The 21718-nt window shown below is 45.6% G+C and overlaps 2 protein-coding genes and 1 long non-coding RNA gene across 3 annotated transcripts in view; all 3 read right to left on the bottom strand.

The window, feature by feature from the left end:
* LOC118101600 (thymidine phosphorylase) overlaps positions 1-1232 on the bottom strand; it is a 6238-nt gene extending 5006 nt beyond the window's left edge. The window contains exons 1-2 of the mRNA XM_035147517.1: positions 1210-1232; positions 297-399 (exon numbers count right to left, since the gene is read on the bottom strand). Coding sequence (XP_035003408.1) covers positions 297-347 — 51 coding nt within the window. The 5' untranslated portion in view covers positions 348-399; positions 1210-1232. The remainder of the gene's footprint in view (positions 1-296; positions 400-1209) is intronic.
* The window catches only part of LOC118101619, a 34077-nt gene extending 13470 nt beyond the window's left edge, over positions 1-20607 (bottom strand). Inside the window, exon 1 of the long non-coding RNA XR_004694571.2 lies at positions 20549-20607. This is a non-coding gene — a long non-coding RNA (uncharacterized LOC118101619). The remainder of the gene's footprint in view (positions 1-20548) is intronic.
* The window catches only part of shank3b (SH3 and multiple ankyrin repeat domains 3b), a 25721-nt gene continuing 10221 nt past the window's right edge, over positions 6219-21718 (bottom strand). Inside the window, exons 3-27 of the mRNA XM_047338601.1 lie at positions 19160-19331; positions 18778-18981; positions 18547-18618; positions 18288-18396; positions 17760-17911; positions 17427-17556; positions 17126-17163; positions 16869-16985; positions 16670-16747; positions 16444-16510; positions 16083-16299; positions 15735-15907; positions 15533-15646; positions 15380-15455; positions 14898-14980; positions 14276-14400; positions 14002-14134; positions 13498-13578; positions 12899-13029; positions 12413-12506; positions 11687-12286; positions 11137-11430; positions 9676-10972; positions 9566-9592; positions 6219-8958 (exon numbers count right to left, since the gene is read on the bottom strand). Of these exons, the coding sequence (XP_047194557.1) occupies positions 8364-8958; positions 9566-9592; positions 9676-10972; positions 11137-11430; positions 11687-12286; positions 12413-12506; positions 12899-13029; positions 13498-13578; positions 14002-14134; positions 14276-14400; positions 14898-14980; positions 15380-15455; positions 15533-15646; positions 15735-15907; positions 16083-16299; positions 16444-16510; positions 16670-16747; positions 16869-16985; positions 17126-17163; positions 17427-17556; positions 17760-17911; positions 18288-18396; positions 18547-18618; positions 18778-18981; positions 19160-19327 (5175 nt within the window). The 5' untranslated portion in view covers positions 19328-19331 and the 3' untranslated portion in view covers positions 6219-8363. The remainder of the gene's footprint in view (positions 8959-9565; positions 9593-9675; positions 10973-11136; positions 11431-11686; positions 12287-12412; positions 12507-12898; positions 13030-13497; positions 13579-14001; positions 14135-14275; positions 14401-14897; positions 14981-15379; positions 15456-15532; positions 15647-15734; positions 15908-16082; positions 16300-16443; positions 16511-16669; positions 16748-16868; positions 16986-17125; positions 17164-17426; positions 17557-17759; positions 17912-18287; positions 18397-18546; positions 18619-18777; positions 18982-19159; positions 19332-21718) is intronic.

Raw genomic sequence — 21718 nt, 5'->3', positions numbered from 1 at the left:
TCTGAGCGAAGAGGCCGGTTCACAGGATTCCAAACAAGTTCCACTCCTTATTTTTGAGAGTCACGTGGCTTCATGTACAAAACCAACTTTTAGTATAGATCTGCTCCTGAGCTTTCTGCCTGCCTGGCGCAGGGCGCCCAGACTAAGTGACTCAGAGTGATTATTAAAACTAACTGCTCCTCCTCCTGGAAGCTTCTCCACTCAGAAGGGACCTAGTCACTGAAAAACCAAAAACCAAACCAAAAACATATCATACATTCAAAATGAGATCATTCTAAGTTGTCCCTGGTCCCTACCTGGTCTGGTGTTTGCAGCCTGTCATGTGCCATCGACCCATGAGTGATCATCAAGCAGCCACAGGTCAAGCTCACCGGCCAATGGGAGCGCAGGGAGGAGGATCTAAACAGCCAAAAGAGCCAATCATGTCCCAGCTCTGGTTTACTCAAAGACAAGTATAAAGGTCTACTTGAGGTTGCTGCTCTTTCACACAGTCTGAGTGTCGTCTGAGATATTCAGATTTAATGTTGTATGTAAAACATGTGCAAAGATAGAGCCACAGATTTATGTCTGGTTATGGAGTCATGATTGGAAGGAACAGATACATATTATAGAAGATGTGTTTTACTCCTTTTACTTCATTCCTGGGCCGGGCCGGGCCGGGCCGCTGCAGTTGAACTGGGTGGGCCAGGGCCGGGCCGCCGCAGTTGAACTGGTTAAACCTGGTGATCAACACACAAAACCTGATCCCGGTGGCTGAACCCAGTCAGTTCACACTCACACCTTTAGTTCTAAAGGGGACATTTGTTAAGACTAAAATCTATGTTTTTCTTTGAATATGTGTCTGTGAAGATGGCAATGAAACTGAACTCTAAACAAGTGCAGTATGTTGGACAGGGGTGGGGGGGCAGGGGCAGTTTGGGCTGAATATGTGGGAAAATGTGTGGCCTTCACATAGTGACTGATAGTAGCCGTTGCTGGCTGGTTTTAATCTTGAAGTTGTTGTGTGTGTGTGTGCGTCACATCGCAGTTCAGTCTTGTACCTGTCTGATAATGCCTGTTTGAGAAGACTGTACATCTGTGGCATACAATACACTGTACTTTAACTTGTTCTCATACCTAACTTACTATATTACAGCATAAACTCCATTAACTTTATTAAAACATCACACATACATGAATGCACTGTTTTCATAAGAAACTGTGACATACCCTTAGAAAGAATTCAAGCAGCTGCCACTAGGGTCTGAAGGACAGATAGGAAAGGCGCATGCCATACTGAAGACTCACAAGGCTTCAGCCGGATAAAGGCTGGTTTTAAAACACCAAACCAAACTGTCAGAATGTGAAGATTTGTCCAGCTACTATCTAAGGAGGGACGAAACGGGGAGCGGCTCCTCATCATTGGCGAATTCCAGTGCCAAGAGGCTGGGACCAGCCTGTGCACTAGCCACGTGACTCCCCCTCGTTATTGACCAATGAAGTTCTACCTATTATTATAAATATTGCACCTGTCGTCCGTTCGGGGCGACTCTTGACTTCCCCGGCGGTATTAGGCGGCTTGGGGCTGTACGTTGAGTGCCCATAGCTATGTAGTAGCTGTTCATTGCTTCTAAATAAATACTTTTTTGAACCAGACCGACTCTACCCTCTCTACCTAAGGAAAAAAGAACACGACACATGTCATGTTGTTGAACATTTGTTTGTGTCTCTGGCTTCCAATGCAGAGAATAATCAATCCGAGGGAGCAGAGGTGCAACAGGTCCGAGGTTTCGACCTTAAAGGGGACATAGCATGCCCATTTTACCACAAGTTGATATGGTTCCTTGGGGTCTTAATGAAATGTCTGTAACATACTTTGGTCAAAATACCACAAGGATCATTTAAAACAGCACCCTTTTTACCCTGTATAAAACAGCCCTCCACAGAGTGACCTGTTTTGAGTGCCTGTTCCTTTAAATGCTAATGAGCCAGCTCCCCTCCCCTCTCCCCCATGATTTTAAACGATATAAATTACATATTTTATATGATATAAATTATCAAATATGCATCCCATACTTTGTATTCCCCTTCTGTTGTCCTGGAGTTTTAATTTTCACAATCACATAATTAAATGTCCCCCTCTGCCCCCCCCCACTACAAGCACACAAGCAGACAGACAGAGAGAGAAAGAGAGGGGGGGCTATGAAGACCATCATTTACCCCGAACCCGACATTCAACGGGTACAACAACAAGCGGAGAAAGCAGAATCGCGGGCTGACCTTATATATACAGTCTATGGGGCTGACCAGCGGAGAAATGCTCGTCCCGTGTGAACAGCCAGGCGGCTGCGCGCTGGAGGACGGCGCTGCGCTGCCTCGCAGCGGCGCTGCGGCGCTTCCGCATCCGGTATTAACCCGGCGTAACGAGTGGGGGGGCTCGGTGTGTTTGTGCCGGTGTTACAGTAGCGCTGAACACTGCGGAACACTGCTGGCTGCGGGCGCTGACACAAATTCCAGCTCACGCATGGGAGAGCGAGCGGTCGCTCCCGAGCAGCTGCTGCAGCCTCCCAGTCCCAACGATCCAGACAAATGCCACATGTGAGTGAATCGCGGGCTGACCAGCGGAGAAATGCTCGTCCCGTGTGAACAGCCCGGCTGCGTGCTTGGGAACGGCGCTGCGCTGCCTCGCAGCCTCGCTGCCTCCGGTGTAAACCCGGTGTAACGAGTGTGGGGGGACGGGGGGGGGATGAGGTGGGGGGTGGGCCAAGACCATGTAGGGAGACTTCCAGTTCCTTGTTACGACACAAAACCCAGGAAGCTCATTCCAGTCGCTCAAGCATGACGTTTCTGACTTAGAGGAACTATAACAAAACGCGCAAGTGTTTTTATCCCAGAGTTTTTGGGTTGGTAGACATGAGCCAGATACCCACATTAACCTGTAGAAGCACTAACAAAGTGGAATTTGCATGATATGTCCCCTTTAAGACAAATTGGTGTCAATATTTCTCCTGGTGCACATTCCACAAAAATGGGTGGCGAAAAACAGACAAAATTACCCTTTGTCCAATGGCTGATGTGGAGTCTCTAGTTATCTATAAGAGAAATGTTTTTCTGTGATTTGAACACTAGGGGGCGGGAGTCCGAATATGAAATTATATTACTGACGTAAAATAAAAACGTGTCCTACCCTTGTGTTTAACACACGGAAACATTCATAAAGTTTTACGATCTTCAGTAGGCAGGCAGGATTCAGCATAAACTCGGTAGATATAGATTTCACCAGGACTGTTCACACACGTACAGCAGACAGCCGGACCTCAGCTTTACACTGTAACAGTGTGTGATCTTTATTATTAAAGAAAATAACTAACGTATTAATAATGACCAAAACTTGTTTTAACTCTCACACTTCTTTTACTGTTTGTTGTGTTGATTATTAATATTGACACAAACACATGAGCTCAATATAAAATAAACTAGATTCCAAGTCTTGAAACTAGATTTTGTCAAACCTGGTGCAGTTTATATTGTACTACTGAAGTCAACCTGGAGGTCTGCAGATCTTCTCCTGAACGTCCGTCCCTGAAGTCAGTTCTTCACAGTGTGTGAAGGTGTCGAGACGTCGACTTTATCATCCACACAAAGTCAGAGGTTACAAACCTGTTGAATCCGTTGAGTCTCGACTTGAAAGAACCACACATGAAGTCCAGACTCTAACTTTGTAGTAAATGACAGTTTATTATAAAGATTACAGTCTGTTGCGTTGCAGAGCTCATCAGTTGTCATCGTGTGCTCATTTAGTTTTTAGAAAAGGAAAAAAAAATACAACTCACGCCACTCACTCCAAAAGAAACTACAAACATACTTTAGAAAGAGGAAGCCAGAAAGTGGGGTGGGGGTCGGGTGGGGGGTGGGGGTGGGGTGGGGGTGGGGGGTAACCATAAAACCATAAAACCATTAGAACCAGGTGAAAATCAGGAGGAGGAAGGTTTCACACAGAAGTTAAAAGCCAGGATTCTCAGCCAATCTGCAGGAAGTTGAGGAATTAGAACATTAGGACTGGATAAAAACAGATTTTCAAATTTCTATTTGATGGATCTTTGTATTTACGGTTTTTCTCAGTAAATTCTAAGTAGTTTCTTGATGTAAGAAGAATCAAACAAAAGATCTTCATGTAATTTAGACTGAGCAACAGTTCAGTCCAGCAGAGTTCTTCCTCAGCCATCGTCAGGATCTGTTCCGTTTATTGGCGGGTGGCAAACAACGTCAAGGTGCATTACTGCCATCTAGTGGATCTCTAACTCAAAGAGATTTGAACAAAACCATTGTTGTGAATTTACAAACCATAGTTGGCATTTGACAAATGGTTCAAGATTTGAGAAACTGTCATCGGCATTTGATGAAAACCATTATCAAGATTTGGCAAAAGCGATTGTCGGCAGTTGCGAAGCTACGTTCACCATCCTTGAGATTTAAAAACCATCACTGGTTTTCGTTGATGCCTGATGAAGATCTCTGGTGGATAGAAAGTTGGCTGACGAATCACACGAGAGGTGAATGACCTCATGTCAGCTATGTTAGCGCACAGAGGAATCTTCAGCAGGGACCTGAGGTCACATGTCATCACTGAACTACTTGAATTGTTGCAGAGAAGGCGACGGCTCGTTCTGCAAATGACTCTGTACAGTAAATTTAGTCCATTGCGATATATACTACACAGACATACAGCATATATCTGTCAAACGTGATATTCACTCAGTGTAAACAGCTACACAACAGGCACTTTCTTGTTCTGTGAAACCAGGAATGTTTGTTCAAAAGATGTTTGTGGTGTAAACAGCTGGTTTCATTTGGATAGTCAAGCGTAGAAGGCGACGTAATTTAAATTAATCATTAAATGTCAAATGTTTACTGGGCAGTGCAGGTTAATCAGTCAACAAGGACACACTAAATTCTGATTTTTGAGTCAGCAAATTATACGTAGAATCTCATTATTATACTTTGTGGTCAATGGCGTGCGATAAAAGGTGAGATAACATTGACATATCACCTTTTAAAGACGATATGTTGAACTTTGATTCATGTGGAGTTTGTCTCCCTCTCTTTTAGCTCTTGTTTTGGTCTCCACCACCTCCAGACTAATTGCGTCTGTCTGTAGATTTATGATTAAGTTCACAAAGATTTTCAATTACTGATCAAAGTTTGATTAAGCCAGATTTTTTTTAACCTTGAATTTATTGCCATGACTAATTAACATTACATTGTTATTATTATTGTTATTTGAAGCCATATTTGTTATTTTCCAAACAATCATTGATCTGTCAGAAATTTTGTGTGGCTGAATATCATCAGCTGTTCACAGGGGGAGATTCTGGATGTATTAACAACTGGTTTTGAAGTTGTCCCCCATTCATTCAAATCTAAATGTCTCATCACGCAAAATCAAATCTCCTCCTGGTTTCTTCAGCTTTTTCAACAGAACGTCTCACACATAAAAATAGCTTGTCTGAGCTGTGGGAAACATTTACAAATATAAAACCTTCATTGTTTAAAAAGTCAATGTTTCATTTATAATTGAGGTCAACGGGAGATATTTTGTGTTGTTGTATTACTGCAGTTGGCCACAGGGGCGAACGAGTAGCTGGCTGATTGGCCGTGTTATGTCGTGTTGTCCTTATACATCGTGTATACGATACAGGGACGTTGTAGCCATGTTGGTCACTTATCTTTTATTAGCATCAGGCTAACAGCTGATATGTAGGTGTTTACAAAGTCTGAATACCACAAACGGATAAAGACCTCATAGACCAAAATATTACTGTATAAATTTCATTTTCTACTATACTTTATATATTACACTATAGCTACATTATTCTACCATAATATATATTCAAGAGTCTATATAGTCTACTGTGATGTGCTGTACATGGACTATACATTCTATACCTCTGGTCTGCCATGGGCAGGTATTACTTCTAGAAAAGGGCGCTGTCATTGCGGCACATGTTCAGGTACTAAAGTCAGAAAAAAGATGGATAAACGCGGCTGATTGGTTTGAAGTGGAAACAGGCACTGGAACGTTGATTGTGCTTTAGCGGGGATCAAGAGGAGACGCTTTACATCACGAGATCGTTGTGTGGAGTTCGTGTAAAATACTGAGAATACATTGTAATTGTAGTGATGTAAAGCAAATACGTTTTAAAAATTCTACACCTTCCAGCAACTTGGGAGAGGTCTTGTTTACGTGCTGTATCTTGTTTATTCTACAGGTTTAGAAAGACAACAACAATAAAAATGAAACATGGTTTTAGCAGCAGTTCGTTTGTCGTCTTCGAAGCTTTTTCCTGCGTCTGGTTTGACGACCAGTTTGTTAAATAACGAGTTACAACATGTAAATGAGACCATGTTGCTGTTGGGAGGTGTAATTCTTTCATTTTAGTTTTAGCTATGCTAGCAGTTTCCCTCTGTTTCCAGTCTTTGTGCTAAGCTAGGCTAAACTCCTCTACATTTATGATCTTTAGGTAATATGTTTAAAAGATAATTCATTTTTAAAAAGTCGTTACATTAGAGCTGCAACAGTTAAATGATAAATTTACTATTTTAATTTTGTTGAACTTGAACGGTTAGATGCCTTTACACCCCCTCACTGAAATGGAGACTGAGAATCTGTTTGCAACAATTAGTCCAGCCAAGAAAAATTCATCTGCAACAATTCTGATTATTGATTGGTCATCATTAAGAGGCAAAATGGCTCTATTTTGGCTTCATTTCTGGAGAACGGGAGGAGGTGGAGATGTGTCGTCCATTTTTATTTACAGTCTATGGTCCAACGTGATGGTAAAATTTACGAGAGGTTCAATGCAGATTAATCAGTCGTTGCAGCCCTAAATGAAAACATGGTTATCTCCATTCACGGCCTCTGGGGAACTCTGTATATGGTCTGGAGGAAACTCCACATATGGCAGGGAAGGAATCCCCAATATGGCAGGGAGGAAACTCCATTTTTGGCCTGTTTCTGACAAGTTACTATAACTGCAGGGGTCGCGGCAGGTACAGCCATATTTAATTTAGGAATTACTCACTTGAGTTACAGGGGTTAACCTAAGAGATTCAGGTGTCGGTGTGAGGAAAGTATAGAAGGGGAAGGAGAAAGGTATTTTCTGTACAGATGGCTTTAAACAGATAGCACCATGTACAGTAAGCCCTCGATAAGCAGGTTAGAAACCAGAGAGGTTTACAGTTGGAGCTCGGCTGCAGCTCTCCCTGAAACACACAGCACATCAGCACAAAGTCATACTCATTGACAAATCATCATGAATTCCAAACATCACCGAAACGACCTTGAAATTCAACTCATTGTCAAATCATTAGGAACTCATAGTCATTGTCCAAACTATTAAAACTCACCACCACATTATTATTACTTGTTATTCATAAGTTCTAGATGATCGGAATTAAGATACAAACAGAAAATCAACACAAAGTCTTCATGAGTGATATTTGGAAAAAGAAAAAATGCTAAGACACAAGAAGATTTCTTTTAAAAGGAGCGGAGACGTATCCTCCGCTAGAATCTCCTGTTGTTAAGGTTGAGACTCGCTAATCGTCCAGCGCTGCTAACAAAAGTCCAGCTAATCAGGTCTGAGTGATCAGGAAAAGAGGAAAAGAACCTGTCTCATTAACTCTGTCGTCAGTTTGTCACATCAGCTTTTTGATCAACGTATCTTCACCTGTGGAGACGGTTCAGCTCGGTGTTCAGTGAAGAATCTCGTACGCTGATTTGTCACGTGACGTATCATCAAAGGCAAAGAGGCTCCTAAAAAATCGTACAAATTATCGCTTTTAAATATTCTTCTCCAATTTCAGCTTGGTTTGACATATTTTCAGACTCTTTTTACCTCCGCTCAAAGCCGCACGAACACATCATTGCTCCGGTTGCTTTTGAACTAAAAGCTCAAGAGCTAACAGGTAGCACGAAAGTAGCTTTAAACTAAATGATGATTTATCAAAATGGCACCGGTGTCAGCTGCTGCCTCGTTGGCTTCTGAGCTTATCAATAGAGACATAATACATTTGGTTTAGGGTTTTTACCGTTTGATCAGTGGACACTAAGTGTGAGCAGATGTCAAAATAAAGAACGGCTCTCTGGACTCAGACCTTGATGCTACCACTCTTCACACCACTGAGTTGATCAAACAGCTGACGAGCCAAAATGTCACAGAGATCCTTCAGAGAGTTGGGCTCTGCGTTGGTAAAAAGGTTTAAAGATTCAGTCATTGCTAAGATATCATGGTCAAGGATATAGCCTAGAGTCTGACCAGAGGTCAGGGGTTATGAGGTCACAGTTCAGGATGTTTAGAGGTTAGTGATCAGCAGTTACGGGGTCAAGTGGAACCATCCAGCAGTTGTCTCAGTGCCCTCTCGATGTTGATCCGGTGCCCCAGTCTGGTGACGCCAAGCTCCACATAGTCCTCTTTGGTGAGGGCAGGGAGATGGGAGCCTTCAATCTCGTGCTCCTGGAAGCGCTGGCGATGTTCAGCTAGACCCACGCTCTCCAGCCAGTCACCCACGTCATATTTATTCCACAGGTTGAGGGGCCGCTGCCTCCATGGCCGAAGGGCCAACAGCGGTCCACTGAGGACTGGGGAGGGGCAAGGTGAGGCGTGGGGTGAAGGTGAAGGCGAACGGGACCTGGTTCGTGCGCTGGCACTTCGCATCACAAAGCGAACCTCCTTTGGTTCTGAGGGGAGACTTAGACTGGAGGACTTCAGGATGGTTAGACCGCGACCTGAGCTCAAATCTGGCCTTTCAGAACATGGGGTGGGGGAGGAGGCGAGCCCTATCGACCTATCAGAGGGGGAAGGAGAGGGGGAGGGGCTCCGGCGGGTGACAGGGTAGCGACTTCCTGGTCGGACTGTGTAGCTTGCGCCATATCCTCGCTGGGAGATGGTGTGGAGTTCACCGAGACTGGAGAACAACCTGCAACACATTAAACCGTAGAATAACAGTATCCTAATGACTAGAGTTACCATTTGACACTTTGCTCAGACTCAGCCGTCTAATTATTGTTGCATTGCCATTCAAGTTTAAATATTTTTATATATTACTGTTAAAACGCCTGCTGTTCTGGAAGCTTTGCTTTCTATTGAACATGCAAAGATGTTAGTGATATGCTAACTCTAGGCCTTAAAACGTAAAACTACTGTGGTATTGTTAGCTAGTAAGTCGGATATGTTAATTTTTGCAGCTTACATTTGAACATCTGAATACAATATTTAATCTGCTCCTTGTGCTTTTATCCTTTGTTTTTGTTTTTACGACTTACAAATGACCAACGTTACCTTTTCAACATGTTGTGAAACACGAAGCTTGACAGGCTTGTTAGGTTTGCTAAGCTTGGTTCGGCAGAAAGCTTTTCAGAGGAGGTGTTTAGCAAACAACAAAACAATCCAAAGATGGACAGGGGAATAATTTCAGATTTTTAATAGTTAGTCATCTGCAAAGAAGGTGAACGTTAGTTAGCTGTTAGCTAAAGAAAGTCATCTCTTGGCAATAACAGGAAGTGTTTACCAGAGATGAAACCTACGATTTACTCTCTCCTCTGTCCACACATCTGGAACAACACAAACAACAGACTCTGTTACAGCACACACACAAACACACATACAGAAGTAGTGCTATCAGGTCAGTACTTACCTGGCACCTCCTACTGGTGACCGCCGGCCTGGGTCAAGAGGGCTCGGCTCCTCCCCCAGAGAATGACTGTCTTTGTTGAGCAGCTGTAGCCGATTGACCAGATCCAGTCCAGAACCTGCCCTGCCACTCAGCTCCAGTGCTGATGCCGAGCGACTGGTCAGATCCACAGCCGACCCCAACCCCTGACCTCCCAGTGCTGCTGGACGGCCCCCTCCTTCCTCTGGGCTGAGGCCCCGGCGTTCCTCCCCGCGGTCATCCCCTCCTCCCCACAGCTTGGACCTCCTCTGGAATAGGTAGCGTGGCTGTCGACCACCACCACCGGTGGGGGAGGAACAGAGTGGTGAAGAAGGGGAGGAGGATGCAGTGTAGGGTAGAAGCTCACTGTCTGATGATTGCTTCAGCAGCGGGTCCCGAAGCGCAGAGCGACCCCGGCCGATTGGTGAACGAAGACGAGGCTTTAGGCCTGATGGGGAAGTGACGGCAGACGAGGAAGATTGGTGAGTAGCAGGTGGGGAGGAGGGGGAAGCTGGAGCTGGAGGGGAGGCCAAGGTAATGGAGGGAGGGAGTGAACTGGGCGAGGAGCTGTCATGGAGCCGTTCATCACTTCCTTCTTCCTCATCTCCTCGTCTACCCAGGGAGTCAGGACCGCCCTCTCCCCCTCCCTCCCCAACTCGCCGTGGTAATAGGGTAAGAGAGGATGGGGGAGGAGGAGCAGTAGGACAGCCAAAGGCAGGGGGAGGAGTCACAAGACCAATTCTGCGCAGCTCCTCCCTAGTTTCCTCATCACTGGACGACAACAATGCTGGTGGGAGTGTCACTGTGTAAGCCCCACCCTCCTCCTCTGAGCTGCCCACTGTAAGGCTTCTGCGCCTGTCAATCAGAGCTGAGTGACTCTCACTGGCCAGTGGTGGCAAGGGGGTGGGTCTCCAACGTTCAGGAGATGGGCCAGCAGGTGATGTTACTCCTCCCTCTGTCTCTGGACGTTCTACCTGTCCATCAGGGAACAGAGGCGGGGTTATGCGTTTATGCCTCAGCTCTGGGCTGGTTTGAGGAGTGGTGCGCTTGGTTCGCTGCTCTGGGCTCGTCTGTGGAGTTGTGCGTTTGGATCGGGGCTCAGGGCTGCTCTGAGGGGTGGCGATAGGGGTGCGCTTATGTCTGCCCTCTGGGCTTGCGGCTGGGGTGGGGATGGGTGTCGTGGAGGCAGATGCGTGTTTAGATCGAGGCTCAGGACTCGGCGTTCTGGCAGTGAGCGCTCGTTCTCGTGCCGCAAGAGCCAGGGCGAGTGGGGAGGACGGGTCTGAGGAGAGAAAATCAGAATGAAGGTGAACAAAAGTTTGTTGTGGTGAAGTTTAATTGATGTGAGGAAGTTATTAATGCAGAATTGTTTATCAACTCTTGGAGAATTCTACAGCAACACAAGGGAACACAAGGGATTTCAGAAGGTCATGATGTTGGACTTACCGAGAGGTTTTCCCGTTAGCGGGTGGAGGAAGGTGTGAGGTGTCGGGGAAGGCGATAGAACCGGGGCGGGAGGAGGAAGCTCACCGAGGTCGTCCATCGAATGGCTCAAAGTCAGCAGGGGTGGCACCTGGTTTTCAGACCCCGCGCCCTCAACAGACAGGAAGAGAGACGACCGGCGGCCTTGTACCCGAGCGCGCTCTGAAAGAACCTGCTGCTGGTACATCTCCGCCCTGCTGGGGCTGCCAGGCCCTCCTCCGTCTAATTTGGACAAATCATAATCTCTGATCCCAAGTCCTAGCAGAAGAAAACACAAGGAGTCAGACTGACAAATGTCCTGATCAGGAGGCTACGATATATTCTTGTCTCAATCCTGAGCAGGTAACGGGACCTTGTGAGCACAGAATGTTACTTTTTGTGTTTAATCAATTGTAGTTTAGAAAGAAAACTTAGTTAGTTTCTCTTCAAAATAAAATACATGTGCTCAAAACGTCCCTGACTGAAACATGTTTCTGTAGAAATCAGAAAGACGACAAGTCAGAACCATCCTAACCCATCTCCTCTACAGGAAGTTGTTTCAGCAAAGGTGACTTCCTCCTCTGCGGTTTGGTGGGTGGAGCCTGCTGTCCCACGTTAGCATAAGGGTTTTCTATTGGTCGACCCCTGCGGCGTGACAGCGGTGAGTGGCCGAGGGCAGGGCTGGTGCTGTGGAGAGAGAGCGTGGAGGTGTGTGTGGCGGTGTGAAGCGTGTGTGTGGCAGTGTGCAGCGCGTGCGGGGGGGCGACGGCTTGTGCATCAGGCTGCAGCGACGGGGGCGTGTCCTGCAGGATGATCATCGACCTCGCTTTCCTCTGACGCTCGGCGTGGGAGTGGCTTCTCGACGGAGAGTCAGAGAGCTCCTGCAGCCTCGGCTCCGCCCCTGGCTTGAAGCTGGAGCGGGTCAGCCCCTCCCCCCGGGCAGGGGGAGGAGGGGGGAGGAAGGAGGGGGGAGGTCCAGAGTCGAGGAGGAAGAGCGGGGAGGTGGCGGAGGCGGCGGGAGGAGGGGGAGGAGCAGTCTGAGGAGGGGGAGGGATGAAGCTGTCCGTCAGCGAGGAGCTCCGTGGAAACCGACTCTCGTTGATCAGGGCTGAGATCCTGTCGTCCTCAGGTGTGCCTGTCGTGGTAACCATGGAGACGTCAAGATAAAAGCACCTGAATACTTTAAACTTTTTACACAAACAAACACACTGATCATGATGATTTGTGATGATGTAATTGTGTGTGATTGTGTGAGTCTCACCAAAGCTCTTGGTTCTGGACATTCCTCTGGGTAAAGCCATGGTGCTCTTCTCTGGGGCTGAGGGGGGAACCAGACCCTGACGCTCAAACAGAGACTACACGCACACACACACACACACACACACACACACACACACACACACACACACACACACACACACACACACACACACACACACACACACACACACACACACACAAAGATAACTATTATTCGGCACAGTCCCTAAAACCTCTCATGATGAGTTGTGTTGTGTTTACGAGCTGTGACATTGGAGAACGAGATGTTTGTACAACTACAGTTTTTATATAAAATGAGAACTGAAAATAAAATACTAAAAATCATCAAACCTTGTCCATGTTCGTACAGTTTCCAGTCTTTAATGTTATGGAAATTACGAACTGGAGGTTGATGCATCATTTACCAGTTGTAAACTCGTAGTTAGGTGACAAATACATAACATAAGGACCATGTGTGTGACGTTACATTAATCTCAGCCTGTGTGATCCGTCGGCTGGTCGGTCGCTGTTTGACCGTCGCCGCTCTGAAGTCGTCCGCAGGTCGTGGCCTCAGGACGACTTCGGGTTGACCGCTGGCCAACATCTCATCCAGTTTCTCTGAAGGGAAGAGACACAAAGAACAACATAAACAAAATATGCTCAACCTCATTTCATCACAACATGACAACAACAACAATAACACAACACCACAGCAAAAACATAGCTCCAGTTAACAGGGTCGTAGCCACGATGTCAGAAAACAAAGAGAAGGAGATTTGGGTTTGACGTGTGTTCAGTGTCCTCAGCAACACCAACATCAGGCCGACATCAGGCCGACATCATGCAAATCACAACAACTGTCACTTTAGGTTGACGACACGACACTGTCACACACCGAGAAACTAAAACCACAAACATGAAATCAGGGTCGTGTGACTCACCGTAGCGTCTCCTTCTGGCTGCAGAGAGAGCAAAGGTCAACAACACACTCTCCTACAGTCTGACCTATCAGTGTGTGTGTGTGTGTGTGTGTGTGTGTGTGTGTGTGTGTGTGTGTGTGTGTGTGTGTGTGTGTGTTTGTTTTACCGATGTCCTCCAGGTCAGCGGTCATGGACTTGGATCGGAGCGTTAGCGAGGTGCTGGGGGCTCGTTTTGGAGGGGGTGGAGCTAAAGGGTAAGAATCAATCAAATTACAGTCAACAGCAGATTAAAGAAAATAAAATAAACTGAATGTTGTTTTTGTAAAATTCATCACATCATAAAATCAATTAAACAAAAACAGCAGCTTTCACCACCTCTGGGACCAAATATGAGCGATTCACATTGTGAGACTAATTAAAAAATGTTTAAATCTTGTCAGTACGGAAGCGGATTAGTGCCGGAGTAATTATTTTTCTTTAAAAACCAAATTTGTCTGCAGCCAAAATCACCTTCTGTGTTAATTTAACTGAATTTTTATGCAGATTTTATACATAAAATGAATTCACTTATTAACTTAGCCACATAAAAGACATATTAAATAATAAATAAATAATATTGGTGACTGAAGTGAACAAATTAGGTAAAAAAAATCAAAGATGGCGACGGGACCTTTCTTCCTGATGAGGTTGGATTCTGATTTCCTGGAAACAGACACGACTTTCATCAGCAGGCGACTTCCTCCCTGTCGGATCAGAGAGACGACCTGCCGGTGACCCACCTTCACCACGTCCGTCCCGTTCACCTGCACACGCACACACACGCACACACACACACACACACACACACACACACACACACACACACACACACACACACACCACACACGATCAATCTTTGCTCAGCAGAGGTCTAACGAGGCCTCAGGTGAGAGGTCGGGCGTTACCTCTATGAGAAAGTCTCCAGTCCGTAGCCCCGCCCTCCAAGCCACGCCCCCCTGGTCGACTGACTCCAGGTACTGAAGAGCAGGAAACGCCGGCGTCGGGGCGAACTCCTCGATGGGGGTCTCAGCTGGAGAGAGAGCGAGAACGAGTTTGATTTTTACGTTTTAATTTTTCATAATTATGACCAGTGAGCGTTAATATCGACGTGTTTTGACCAATCAACGATTATTTCTTTGTCTCACAAAATAATAAAAAACTTCTGACAGTGATTTTGTTTTTAATTATGTCAGCATTAATCAGCTTCATTTGAGACTGTTTTATCTTTGAGGGGAGTTTTTAATATAAGTAAATCTCTTTATCTATGACTTTCATTGTATTTATGTTGTGTGAAAGAAACTAAAATAAACCAAACATCGTTTCCTTTTCTATGTTTCATATTTCTGTTTGATGTGTTGATGGTGTCGGGAGGACGGACGTGTTCTGAGAGCTGCTGATGTGAATCACACTCAGATGTTATTATGAAACAACGCAGCAGGAGTTCTTCTTCATTGTGTTTTAAATATCTTCATCTTTCCCAACACCTCCGAACACCCACCACTCCTCCCTCCCTCCCTCTGTTTCTACCTTTAGCTCCTCTGAGGACGAAGCCGAATCCCTCGCTCTCTCTCTTCTGCAGCACGGCCGCCTTCTCCTCGATCACGTAGTCGCTGACGCAGACAAACACACGAAACAAAACTGTGAGATCTCAACGGTTTGATTCTAATCGTTTTTACATATTTGCTAAAATCTGTCGTGAATGTAAATTCGCAGCTAAGACGACGTCCGGCAGCACATTGACTGGATTTGTTTGCATTTTGTTTTAAATCTGTATTTGAATTATTACTCAGTTATATTATATTCACCTCAGTATAATTGCAATGTTTAATTTGGGAAAACCAAATATTTTGATATTTTATTCGAACTTTATACGAAAGTGTTTAATATTTTCTTAAATTCATAGTTTGTACTCAATGTTTTTATTAGACTGTATAAAGTCAACTAGTAAAATAATATTTAGTAATTGAACTTAATTACAACCTGCATGTGGTGTAGTAACAAAGATTCACCTGTAGGAGGTGTAGTTGTCGTAGGATCCTACAGTATAATGTCTGAACAGTCTCTTGGTGCGATCCTCCCTCGTCTCTGAAAAATACAGGAGACATTAAACACATCACATCACAGTGTGTTTGTGTTTCATATTGTATATTTGTGGTATTTACCCAGTCTGGGGTCGTATTGTCTCATCTGTACTTCTTCAACACAGTCAGCAGGAAACCAACCAGTTCTTCCTTTAACGCTGCCTTCCCAGTACCCCCCCTCACCTATAGACAGAACTGTTCATCCACAACACACACACACAATCATTATTACAACTGTACACACACAAAGCACTCAGCGTATACACAACGACAGGTGTCCGACCTTTCACCCTCTCTCCTCGGTGCAGTTGGATCTCGCCAGGCCCCTGGGGGACGTGGGACCGGGTGGCGATGAAGGTGCGTCCCGGTACGGCGCTGTACAGCCTCCTCTTCCTCATCTGGGGGGCGGGGAGGGAGGGCGGGGGACTGGCCTCCACATGACCTCCGGCGCTCGGGCTGCAGACAGACAGACGACTGAACGTCAGAAAAAAGACTATAAACAAAAAACAACTCCACCAAACAAAGAAACAAACAAAGAAACTAAACCGATCAGGAGCTGTAACGTGTTGTAGCTTCTAACGAGGAAACACACGAGGATGACGTATGTGTGGGGGGAACTGTCGACATGTACCTGAGTCGCCGTGTGTGACGTCGTAGCGAGTGTGTGTGCGTGTCGTGGTGAGTCTCCAGGCTTTGGAGGGAGGGGCCAGGAGAGGAGGCGGGGCTTTCAAGAGCATTGTCACTGGCTGAGCGAATCAGAGAACGTGGAGATGAGAGACCGTTTCCCGCCGACGTCCTGCTCCCACCGCGGCGGCGTTTGGTGTAGGAGGGAGTTTCTCTGAAGGGTACTACTTGGGCACATATACACAAACACAGAGACACACAGACACACAGACACACACAGAGACACAGAGTTAACCAACCACTGTTATTTGTGATCTTAGAAACATTCACACAAGATGTCAATGTGTTTGAACTTTCAACAAACTCACCAACATCAGAGGTTTTGTGGATTTTAATGATTTCTGCCAAATCAAAGTTCCCAGCAATGATCGCCACCTACACACACACACACACACACACACACACACACACACACACACACACACACACACACACACACACACAACACACACACACACAAGAATGTTTGTACCATAACAACAGCTGCAGCAGATTGATTCAGATGAATTCCTGGTTGTAGTTCTTATGTTTGACCTGAAAGGCCGTCTGGTTGTTGTAGTTCTTGATGTCCTTGTTTGCTCCTCTGAACAGCAGCACTCGGGCACAACTGTCCTGAAAAACCAACAACCGATTAATTACAAAATAAAATTAAACAACGTGATCAAAACATGTGACACAGAAAACGCTAATACAGTGTGTTAGTGTGTGTGTGTACTGTATTTATGTGTGTTACCTGGTTGTAGAGCGCACAGAGATGCAGTGCGGTGTTTCCTGATGCATTCTGGGAACTCATGTCAGCGCCATAGAACAGCAGGTGCTCCAAGTGCTGCACGTTACCATAGCGACATGCCTGAACTCACATACACACACAGAAGATCATAATTGTACGAGCAACTTATTATCAGCGCAAGTATAATTCAACTGATTGTGTGTGTGTGTGTGTGTGTGTGTGTGTGTGTGTGTGTGTGTGTGTGTGTGTGTGTGTGTCACCTGGTGGATTTCCTGCCACCCGTTCTCATCAGTCATCCCTGTAACCATGACAACAGGATATCGTTCAGTGGTGAAGTGTTTTTGTTTCACAAACGACACAATATAAATAATCTGATACAAAAGAAGTCGTACAGTGTTGATGCAAGGGCAGCAGTGATGTCAACGCACACACACACACACACACACACACGCACACACACACACACACACACACACACACACACACACACACACACACACACACACACACACACACACACACACACACAGCAGCTGGATTGATCACTTTGAGCCTCCTCACCAATGGTGGCATGGTCCTGCAGTAGCAGCTCGCAGCAGTAGGGGGCGCCCCCCACCATGGCAGAGTGGTAGAGAGGAGTGAGACCTCTGCTGTCCTTGTAGTCCGGAGACGCACCGAGGTCGAGCAGCGTCTGGGGACCACGAGAAGATTTCAATTACGTGTCTGAAGACGTTTGTGACGTGTTGTGAAGTTAATAGAAGCCACAGTGTCTTGATCACCACCTGGTGGATGGCTGTAGTATAGGCCCTAAACCCTCCATGTTAGCAGATGGGACCAAAGTAAAACAAATCAAAGTACACATTGAACGATGTTTGTAAAGGTTTGTTTCCTCACAGTGAGAGCGGCGCTGTTCCTGCAGAGGACGGCTCGGTGCAGAGCGGTGATACCGTCCCTGGTCCTGAAGTCCAGATGAGCTCCACCGCTGCGAAGAGCTTTAATCAGCTCGCAACTCTCCTCCAGCTGCACGGCCAGCGTCAGGGGGCACTCTGAGACACAGGAATACATTCACTTCCTCTTCTGTTTATGACCTCAGCAGGAACTTCAGACCAAACTTACAGAACAAAGTTACATGAACTCCCTGTGGTTGTTTCGTCTCCACCAACCAGGGGAACCTCCGTTTCTTACCAGATTCATTTGAAGTGACTTTGAACTTTAACCACTGAAATCTAACCAGTTCATCTTTGAGTCCAAATGACAACTGGTCAAAATGAGGTATCATCAAAAAGATGATTTGTGAGGCCACAGTGACTTTGACCTTTGACCACAAAATTCTAACCAGGTCGTCCTCAAGTCCACGTTAATGTTTGATCAGAGATTTGTCACTGAACACAATGCTATCAGCTGTGTGCGTGTTGTTCGTACCCCCCGTGTCGGCGTCGTGGAAGTTTGGGTCCAGGCCCTTTTCCAGCCATTTGGAAAGTTTCTCCACGTTCTTCTGAGCAACATGTTCCATGAAACGCTTCAGATTGGCCTGAAAAACACGTTTGTTGGAGCATTAACCGTCAGAGCCGATGGTAAAAGTCAGTGTAGAGTGAGTTTATGTGATTATGTTATAAACTGTGTTACTTCATCTGAAAGTGTGTGTGTCTGTGTGTGTGTGACTGTGTGTGTGTGTGTGTACCTTGGTGTGTAACTTGGCCAGCTGTTTATCGTCCACGTAGGTCTGAGTGTAAATTCTCCTCTTATAACGAAACTGAAGAGAAAAGGAAAAACAAAGGTGACTCCGGTTACTGGAGGTCGTACGTGTTAAACACAACCGTTAAACACTGACCTTCACTTATAGATGACAATACTGATGTTATTGTTGCCATGGAAACATATCAACGACAAGACATCCTGTAGATGGACTCACCTCCAGGTAGGGGATGGGGGTGATGGGGGGCAGAGGGTACTCCTTCAGCAGCCGCTCCTCGTCCAGAAACTTTCCGGCTCGGCCGTTGAACGCCGGCTGGAAGAGACCATAGTTCAAAACATCCGACAGAGACTGAGTCAACGTCACCAGAACCCTCTGCTTACTGGTCCAAACTGGTAACTCTGGGTCCAACCGCAAACACTTCTAAGGGAGCCAGAGACAGAGACACAGACAGACGGACAGAGAAAGAGACAGACACACACAGACAGACAGACGGGTTTGTCCTGCTGATTCATTTATTTAATGCTCCTACTCCAGGTCTATATATAAATATATATAGATACATATTCACATTCATGTATAAACTGTGTGTGTGTGTTACCGTCTGCTGCAGGTCCGGGATGCCAATGCGGACGACAGTGCTGTTTCCAGGGGACGTGTCATCCGCGTCGTCGTCCCTGGCAACAGCAGAGCCTGTCGGGTTGCCGTTAGTAACCGCCTGTTGCCGCGGGCGATCATGTTTGGTGTCAGCAGCCGGACTCAGAGGCATGTGGCTGAAACACAGAGGAGTACAAGTAAAGACTTGTGTATCATCATCTGTCACTCAAGTACTTAAATACAAATCTGAGGCCATGTTATTTATTTTATAACTTTTATTTATTGTATTTAGAGAACATCAACTTATTTGTTGTTTACTTTTATCAACTTTGAGTAACTTTAGAAATCACGATTTTTGAATCCAAAATATGATTCGCTTAAAGATTTTATGTTTAACAGTGAATAAAACCACAGCAGCAACAACATGATTAGTTGATTAATCATCAGTTGATTGACAAAAACTAAAAACTCACTTTAGTCATTGATTGAGTCATTTATGTAAAAATTGCTTTGGTGTCACCTTTACATTTGTGTCTGTTTGCATCTTTGCATTGATTATTAATCTTATCTCCAATACAGTTGACTTCAGATTTAGTGTGAACGCATCATCACCTGTTAAAGTGAGCTAAAGTTTAAAGACTTAACTTTGAACTTAACTGTTTTTCATCTCAGGTTCTTCTAATTAATTTGCCTCAACGCTCTCGGCTGAAACGTCTCAAATTAAAAAGGTGTGTGTTCATTATGAGGACATTAGCAGCTGGATGTGTCAGACTCCCACGCTCTTCACTGCCGACATGTTCAGATGCATGAGAACAGTGATACAGTGACGATGGCTGCCCCCCCCCCAGACCAAAACACAACACGTTAACATGTTCACGTGATAATGACTGAGGACGTGCTGACTCTGGTTTGACCTGCACCTTCTCTAATAATGGCCTCAGGATGTTACATCACGTCCTGTTTTTCACCCTGAACATAACACACACACACACACACACACACACACACACACACACACACACACACACACACACACACACACACACACACACACACACATAACACTGTTTCTGAAAACGTCCTTCAGAGGCTTGATTTAAAGAACGATTACGTCACATGAACCGTTTCGAGGGCTCCTTTAAATACGACAAACGAGTCCTTCCGTCCCCGAAGCTTCCAACGGGGCCGAATTATCGTTTGGTGTTAATCGTCGTTGGTGCCAATTAGCAGTTGATTATCGTTCATGCCAATAAAGCAGCAGAAGTCAGAACTTAACGGCAGCTTCCATCACAGCCGAGGATGAAAGTGAGACAGACAGCGAGAGGAGGATGAGTTGTGAGTTGTCATAGAAACTGGAATAGCAGGGAATCCTGTGCTAACCTCACTTTGTCACTGTGTGTGTGTGTGTGTGTGTGTGTGTGTGTGTGTGTGTGTGTGTGTGTGTGTGTGTGTGTGTGTGTGTGTGTGTGTGTGTTTAAAAAAGCCCCTGATCTACATCCTCACTGTTTCTATGGCAACGAACAATTTTTGCAGCTCAGTATAAAACTACCGACCTACCTGCTGATCTCTCTCTCTCTCTCTCCCTCTCTCTCTCTCTCTCTCTCTCTCTCTCTCTCTCTCTCTCTCTCTCTCTCTCTCTCTCTCTCTCTCTCTCTCTCTCCCTCTCTCTCTCTCTCTCTCTCCTCGGCCGGCCTCAGCGCCGCCCTCAGGTGCTGGAGCGGCCCGGACCACTTCCTGATGAGGTGGATGTGAGTAAACAGTGATCAGGAGCAGCAGTGGGTTCGGAGACAGTTCACATGTGAGAGCTTCTCGGATGTTTCAGAGAGATTTGGTCTGCGGAGCTGCAACAACTCTACGAACCAGCAGGATCCACAGTTAAAGGAACATTCCACTGCTTTTTAGTGGCACGTTTTTTACCTGTTAGACATGAATCACTGTTTTATCACTGCAAATTCTTTTGAACACTTAATTGCATTTTCTACATTGTTGAAAGGAATTATGTTGATAAGCAATTAATCCTCCTAAAGTTAATTCTCAAGCAAAAATCTTGGGTCTAGAATCGTAGAATTCATTCCAATTCCATTCCATCGCTGCAGCTCCTCTCTTCAGCCTCTGTCTCAAACACTTGGTTTTAGCTCCTGTCTCTTTAAGAGCCTCCCTCCTGATGAAGTCTGCTCTGATTGGTCAGCTTACCACAATGAGGAAGTGTGGTTCAGGAGCTTCAGTGTTCTCGACTTTAACCTTTAACATCATATGTTTCCTTTAAATTGCAATCGTCAGCAGTCGACCCTCACATCTCAGATGTCGGAGTGTCCTTGAAGGCACCAGCTGAGAGATTTCTCGTCTGCATTAACCGACGATGAGGATTTAACTTTCACTGCAGACGTCAGAATCCCAAACATGTTGGAAGTCGCTGCTTCAAGTTGATGTTCACAGCTTGAAGGAAACCAGGCAGATGAATCACCTCCTCCCTTTTACAGTAAAAGCCTGCTAACTGCATGTTAACATCCCCCTCTCTCTCTAAATCTGCAATATGTTAAAGAACGATTATTTACATTACGTC

The sequence above is a fragment of the Hippoglossus stenolepis genome, chromosome 22 (genome assembly GCF_022539355.2).
Source record: "Hippoglossus stenolepis isolate QCI-W04-F060 chromosome 22, HSTE1.2, whole genome shotgun sequence".
Taxonomy (NCBI): domain Eukaryota; kingdom Metazoa; phylum Chordata; class Actinopteri; order Pleuronectiformes; family Pleuronectidae; genus Hippoglossus; species Hippoglossus stenolepis.
The sequence above is the reverse complement of the archived record's forward strand: the minus strand, read 5'-3'. Positions and strand labels throughout refer to the sequence as shown.